We start from the raw sequence: 7,643 nt of genomic DNA on the forward strand, positions 1-7,643 counted from the left end.
ACGTGTAGCGTTGACCGACAAAACTCCATTGCAGTGACGAAACACACACACAAACACCAGCGATGAAATGAACAACGCCAAGGAGTTATTCATTCTAAACGACAAGTAGGAACGTAAAACCGGTCGTGCGATACGCCAAACACAACAAAAAATGAGAAGAAACACAAATTTAGCTCGAAAAAAGTATCACAATATCACGAAAAACGGGGATCAACGAGGTACAAACATGTAGGTCGGTAGTTCGTTGCATACAACTAGGTCACGCAAAAATCAACTGTGCGGAAGTGAAAAGATTGGATTTTGGTGAATTTTGAATGAAAAAGATTATAAAAGATTCAAAACATGAGAATAAAGGCAAGAAAAAATAATCACAAAACTAGAGAAATAAATGGGATTTTTGGAGAAATTACAGCTTCTGAAATGAGAACAATCGATATTTGAACATACCGCAATATTGTTTTGACAAAGTTATTTTTATTTATTATTTGTATTATTTATAAGTCGACACGATTGGCACAGATTCAAAACGACACGTTTTACTATTTTACTGGTTAGGTGAACCTTTGTTTGGAAGTAGGTAGGTATCTACCAACTTGTGGTTTCAGATGCTATTCGGTGCATACCTCATACAGGCTGAATCAAACTCAGTTATGCCAGAATTAACCACAGAGAGTTTTCAAGTTAAGCAGAAAAGAACCATCCATATTCCATAAGGCAATTCCCCTTATGGATCATTCTTTTCTGCTAAATGCTGCCCAATTGTGTTAGGCATGAATGCTTGTCACACATATCGTCCGTCCCCCCCTCCATATATAAATAGGGTGCCTGGTTGTACCTTGGCCCCCAAAATCACTTTTTGATTTTTTTAATTTTTTCTATTAATGTTATTGGCATAATTTTAATTGATTTAGAAAGGAAATTTTCTTGGCTATCTATACAATTAGCAATGATTGTTTTACTAATTTTTAATTAAGAGATATACCCAATTTTCCGACACCACCTTTTTGGGGTTCAAGGTACAACTACCCTATGTACCTTGGACCCATACCCTTTGTACCTTGGTCGCAATGTATTCTAAATGGAAAAAATCTTCAAATTTTGAAGGCAAATTTGGGGTTGAAGGGTTGGAGATAGGACTACACGCCTTATAGCTTTTTTCATCTACTCATTGAAAACTAATACCTCCCAAAATTTCTACTAAATTGGCCAACATTTTTTTTTACACCTTTTTTATCCGTCGTACCTTGGCCCCCAGGGCGTTGTACCTTGAACCCTAAGGATGTTGTACCTTGAACCCTAAGGATGTTGTACCTTGAACCCTAAGGATGTTGTACCTTGAACCCTAAGGATGTTGTACCTTGAACCCTAAGGATGTTGTACCTTGAACCCTAAGGATGTTGTACCTTGAACCCTAAGGATGTTGTACCTTGAACCCTAAGGATGTTGTACCTTGAACCCTAAGGATGTTGTACCTTGAACCCTAAGGATGTTGTACCTTGAACCCTAAGGATGTTGTACCTTGGACCCTAGATGTTTTGTACGGTGGACTCTAGGGGTGGGGTTTGTAACTGCTATGGTCTTATCCTCCCGAAATTGAAGAGAGAAGGAAGACAGGATAGGAGAAAGCCAGCTGTTCCGAGAACGAACATTATCCCATCAGGATAAAATCCGCCCCGGGCGGGAATCGAACCCGCGGCCTAGCGCTTACAAGGCAGACGCACTACCAACTAAGCTAACTAGGCTGGCAGCTCTTTGACTTTAAAACCTCACCTAAGTCAGCACAACTGTTCCATTGATTTTCAGTCATGGCTAGGAGAAGTGACCACTTCGAATAACAAGGAGTTCACCATCCTCAACCTGGAGCAAGTTCTGGATCCCAGTCGACCTATGACAACTCGGATAATGGTCCGATTTGAACCGAATGGAGGCAGTCCCAAGGTGAAGACCATCTGGCTAAACGGAAAACAGATATGCCCAGCCGAAACTCCGAGTAAGTACGCCCTTTATAAACAAGACCACCTTAAGGCTTAGGTGTAGGGGCAAACAGCCCTAAAGGATGGGTTGGGCCTTTCTTTCCCTCTTTTTTAAGTAGGCGTTAACAAAGGATTGTGCCGGGCAAGGTATTGTGCCGTGTCTTAGGAAGGGCACAGCTTTAGGCCGTGCCAGTAATTGCACAGGTAAGATTTTATGTTTCAGCGTTTAAAGAAATTCAAATTTCAAATCAATTCTCGAGATTTTTTGAGTGGATCGTAAAAAAAAAAAAAAAAAAAAAAAAAAAAAAAAGTAATAATAACTTACCTTCCAATCAAAACAATTTTTTTTAAAAAATGTTCGAAACACAGACCAAAACACGACTTTATTAACTTCTCAACGACAACTGATTTGTTTACAAATCAAATTGCTATGAGCTCGTTGTGAAATTACGCATCAGATACATATTTTTCGGACCCGATAGGTGGCGCCAGTTACCAGAAAAGTCCAGGGGACCAAGGTACAACGGGGGCCAAGGTACGACTAGACACCCTACCTAAGTACCTACACCTCCCTAAATTTTATGACTTGACTTGGACTCGAACCACCAACCTCCAGATTCAAAGTCTGCCACTATACACCACTAACGTTACAGTGTAGAATAAAATGAAGCTAAAACCAAAATCCTCAAGGTCGCTTGCTATTTACAGTTTGAACTGATTGCCAAATTTCTGCACTCGCGCTGTGGGGTCTACATTTGAATTCAAGTCGAAGTTCATACACGTATGTAATATAGTGTAGGTATCTGTAAACATTAAGTACCTATAGGATATAGGGACCTTGAAATAGTAGGTAGGTATTTAGGATTCGTGTGTAGGTACCATTATTTCAGACACATTCTGAATGGAATTTGAGTGCAAAAAATTGGTAGGTCCGCAGGTCCATAAGATATAAATGGCACTGGAATTAGGTCTTTATTCAACAACAGAAGTAAGCTTCAAGTTTCTACCCATTTTTCAATTTTCTTTTTAGTTTCGCCTATCCTTTACCCAATCCAATTGTTATAGATACCTTGTATCCAAATTTCAGGAAAGTCCAGAAAAACGTTGGAAAAATAGAGAAAATCTTTTGATTAGATTTCTGGCCCAATCCGGCCTTTGGTCATTAAATTTAAAGAATACTTTCGTCACAGGTAACTTTCGATCTTTCGAAAAGGTTGTCCCGTTTTGACGAAAGGTAAGGATCCTTTTCCTGATCCTGAGTGATTTCTACAATGCATAGAACCATTTCTCGAGGGACCACTGAAGGTAAGCAACGCGTGTGTGGTTGGTATCCGAACGGGTGACCATTAGGAACACGTGCTTCTCACGGAAATGTGTTTGGGGGGGATCATCCTAATCTAGCTCTGGAAGTCTGGATTCACCCTGCTCAAACTACTGACAGTAAGCATTAACAACTATACTCAGGTACTTAAGTCTACGCCATTGGGACCGGTATTGGAACCAAGTTAAGTATCTACCACGCTTCACGATATCTTAACGTTTAGATACCTATAATATACATATATCTATAATATCTTAATGTTCAGGTACTTATATACCAGCTATCCGCGGAGTCACTCTCAACCTGACCTACTTCCTGAGACTCAGGACTGCCTATATTTACCTATTACATAAAGTAAATATTTATATATAACTTCTCATTCTTGTGTACAAATGGCCAACTTCTTATGTACCTCTTTATTTACTTGCTTCATTGTAGCCAGGGCCGAGCTTATAGGGTGTTTACTGAAGAATGAAGCTTTAAATTAAAGGATAAAGGGTTGTTACCTAATTACCTATTAGGGATAACTTTTTGAAGTTCTAATAAGTAAATAAGTATGTATTCCTTATTATTGTGTACATAAAAATGGCCAATTTCTTATGTTCTTCTTTGTATAATCAGGGCCGAAGCTGAAGTGTTGGAATACGGGGTGCACTTTAAACTGGGAGGATACCAGCCTGAAATTTCCCCTGCTACAGGAATACAAAGGTTGAGTGCGAAGGGCATCCACTAGTAAAATTTGTGGCCAAAACCAAATGTCACCCTAAAAGCAACAACCCTATAATTAGGGCTGATTGAGAGGCTGACGAAAAACGCCGACCCCGTCTGTGTACACGGGAAAAGGCGAAGAAAAAGAAGAAGATCTATCCATAGAATAAGAGGTGTAAGTATCAACATGCCTACTGCTGATAGATATATAAAACGCATTCAGATCAAGGTAATACGCGAATTGGTATCCATCATGTGGATCTATCAACCATTGACATCAATATAAATGACATGATACTCATGATTTGCCAGGCTAAGTATACCAATATACCAAGTTCCAATAATGGAGTACCTACCTATCAAATAGAATAATAGATCATAAGGTACGGAGTAGGTATATACTTACTCCAAATAAAACTACATTACAATTAGAGGTATTATGCATACAGGGTGTGTTTATGTACTGGGCTGAGATAGGCCATTCTCGGCCTTTCTTGGCGTGTGGAAAATGATGTGGTAACTTAACAAAGCCTTCATGAGCGTGTAAAGTTGGCGGGAAATTCGAAATTTTGATTTTTTTTCCGCGACGCGTACAATCTGAATTCATTTTTTACTTTTTATCTCTAGTTTGCACGTTTATATTATACTTTTCATTTAAATTAGATATTACAAACAAGCGAATTACAAAGCAAACAAAAATAAATATAAAATAAATTTTAAAAATTGCCGCCGGGACAGAGGGTCAGTCAAGAAATTTGTATCATGCAGATAATTGATTCCGTGACTGGCTGTTGCGGGGCCCACTCAGCCTCGTGAGGAAAATGAGTAGCTTTGACATGTAAATGCGCATAGCGACCGGTGCCAGCATGGCAGGTAAACATTGGATGATAGGATTATTGAGATATTGGGAAAAAATCCTACAATGATGCAGTGAGCACCAAAGTTGTGACATAATAACACAAAGAAATTGCATTTACATTTACAAAAGTATGCATACCTGCATACCTATTATTAAATCTACGATGTGGGTTTAAGTCACTGTACACTGTACAACAACTAAGGTTTTTAATGACGCGGGTTTTACCCTCCATTCGACGACAAGCTAACCACTTTCTCATAATATGAACCTCACCCAATCTAAGGAGGGGTTGGGAAAAATCAGGAGCACGCCATTGCCCAGATGGTCACCCATCCAGGTACCAACCACGCGCAATGTTTACCGAAACAAATCAAAAGAAGGTTTACAAAATGGTTTCAGAATGGAATCGAAGAATCAGTAAAATATATTAACATAACGTAAAGTACATATATATTATTTTAACATAACGTAACCCCCTTGCTTAAACTGACCAGTGATCACATTATCATGTCGGTAAACATGTGAGTGGGTACCTATTATTATGTTAAGTAAAAAAAAAAAATGATGTGAACATCACACGACAACTCCTCACCCTATTCGATATTGCTCCAATGTCAATAAAAAGTAAGTAGGTACCTAATCTTTTTTTTTGGGGGGGGGGGGGGGGGGGGGTGGGAGGGGTTTTGGCGGACGGACACACTTATTTCTGTTTATTTAGTCCAAACTATGTACTTCTTGAGAGATTGGCTATGTACTCCCAACGTATTCCTATGTACTGGAGACTGGAGCTGGTACATAGTGGGCCAGGTCTTGCTTGAGGACTTGGTAGAGGAGAGGTATGGGATTGGTGAGGGGGGTGCTAGGTCCAGGGACTTCGATCTGGAGGACAGAGGGGAGAGGAGGGAGGTGGGAGAGAGGGGGGAGGGGAGGAAGAAGGAACACAGAGGAGGAAAGAAGGAAGGAAAAAGAGAAGAGGAAAGAGGGAAGAAAGAATGGGAAGGACAAATTGCAGAGGGAGAGGATGGAGGTGAGAGAGAAGGAAGAGGGGAGATAGGAAGAAGGAAGACTAGAAGACAGAAGAAGGAGAGGAAAAAGAAGAGTATAGAGGTGAGAGTGGGGGTGGGAGAGAGGGAAGAGGGGAAATAGGAAAGAATTAGGAGAAGAGGAGAGGAAGAATGGGAAGAACAGAGACCAGAGGGGAGAGGATGTAAGAGGGAGAGAAGGAAGAGGAGAGAAAGAATTGGATGGACAAAGGCCAAGGGGGTTATGGTGAAGGAGGAAGAGAGGGGAGAAGGAAGAGACAGAAGGAAGAAAGGAGAAAGAATGGGATGGACAGAGGAGAAAGAGTGGGAAGAGGGTAGGAGAGGGGTGAAGGGGGAGAGAGGGAAAAGGAGAAAAAGACATTAAGGAATTTTTTAAAAAAAAAGGAATTTTAATTGTGTTAAGCATATTTAAATGCTTGTCACAAACATCGTTCCCCGATTATTTCACCTAGATAAATTGCTAGAATAAACACAACATCATTCTTGGTAAATTTCTTAACACGCTTTGGCAGATCTTCGATAGCACACGAGAGGGTTGCTCCAGGATAGGTGCAACACTGGACATCATATTTGGGAAGAAGTCCTTGTAATATATTACCAAAGTCCCGCGTCATACTATCCCCACACACCAGGAGGCGAGGTCCATGTGAATCCGACACTGATGAATTGTCATGACTGGAACCAAATCCCCGCGTCATACTATCCCCACACATTACCAAAGTCCCGCGTCATACTATCCCCACACACCAGGAGGCGAGGTCCATGTGAATCCGACACTGATGAATTGTCATGACTGGAACTTGTAGTCACTTCTGATTGGGATTCAGACACGGATGGTAGAACAGGGGAAGCCAGACACTCGGTGGTGGGCGTGTTTGTGAAGGATACCTGTTCCAGATCGTGAAGTTTCTGCTTTGTAGATGTTAGTTCGTTCTCAATAGACTTTAGACGCTGCAGCAGTTCGATGTTCAGTTTCTTCAGGAGCTTTATCTCCTCTTCTTTTGTGTTTGTGAAGGATACCTGTTCCAGATCGTGAAGTTTCTGCCTTGTAGATGTTAGTTCGTTCTCAATGGACTTTAGACGCTGCAGCAGTTCGATGTTCAGTTTCTTCAGGAGCTTTATCTCCTCTTCTTTGCCCTTGTCCTGATTGGGTGTAGTGGACGCAGCAGCAGATTTCCGTGAAACAGCAGGCATAGGTGTGGCTTGAGATTTCTTTCCGCCGACTTTTCGTTTGGTTTGCTTGGTTTGTGTTTCACTTGAGCTAGGTAGAGAAGGTCTCCTGGTTTGGGTTTTGTTGACAGATTCTCCAACCCAATTTCTGGGGAATTCCTCGATTTTAGTCCAATTTCTTGTGAAGTCGGGGATTTTAATATAATTATATAATTTCTCATAAATTCTCAGATTCTACTTCAATTTCTCATGAATTCCTTTATTCTGATCCAATGCTTCACAAGTTCGTGGTGGAGACATCTCCACTATTCTCCTGAATGTCGTAAGCTCTCATAATCGAAGGCGTGAAAAAATGAGAATATGCCCAAAGGGGGCGCCCTGCAAAAAAGTTTGAGAACCACTGGCCTAGAAGTTTGCCCATCCGCATATAAGAACCACTCGCGTTGCTACTCAACTTCAGTGATCCATTGGGTTGATTCTATTTCTCTGGTCTTTTGCTCAACTTTTATTTCTGGTCTTTTGCTCAACTTTTATTTCTGGTCTTTTGCTCAACTTTTATTTCTGGTCTT

The 7,643-nt window shown here is 40.7% G+C and overlaps 1 protein-coding gene across 1 annotated transcript; it reads right to left on the reverse strand.

Annotated features, from left to right (window-relative positions):
* Positions 1-6,603: 6,603 nt before the first annotated feature.
* LOC113470863 lies at positions 6,604-7,408 on the reverse strand. The gene is made up of 3 exons (XM_026829591.1): positions 7,356-7,408; positions 6,925-7,222; positions 6,604-6,792 (listed from the first exon to the last, which is right to left on the reverse strand). The coding sequence occupies exons 1-3, from the start codon at positions 7,406-7,408 to the stop codon at positions 6,604-6,606; spliced, it is 540 nt and encodes a 179-aa protein (XP_026685392.1).
* Positions 7,409-7,643: the final 235 nt, after the last annotated feature.

This window comes from Diaphorina citri, unplaced genomic scaffold (genome assembly GCF_000475195.1).
Source record: "Diaphorina citri unplaced genomic scaffold, Diaci psyllid genome assembly version 1.1 scaffold1877, whole genome shotgun sequence".
In the NCBI taxonomy this organism is placed as follows: Eukaryota; Metazoa; Arthropoda; class Insecta; order Hemiptera; family Psyllidae; genus Diaphorina; species Diaphorina citri.

What these genes read in the sequence shown, in the direction of transcription:
- LOC113470863 (XM_026829591.1), bottom strand. Translation starts at nt 7,408, where the DNA reads ATGAGAGCTTACGACATTCAGGAGAATAGTGGAGATGTCTCCACCACG. An exon ending in GATGTCTCCACCACGAACTT is followed by an intron (nt 7,223 to 7,355) that starts GTGAAGCATTGG and finishes GGAATTCCCCAG; the next exon opens with AAATTGGGTTGGAGAATCTG. An exon ending in AACTTCACGATCTGGAACAG is followed by an intron (nt 6,793 to 6,924) that starts GTATCCTTCACA and finishes GATCTGGAACAG; the next exon opens with GTATCCTTCACAAACACGCC.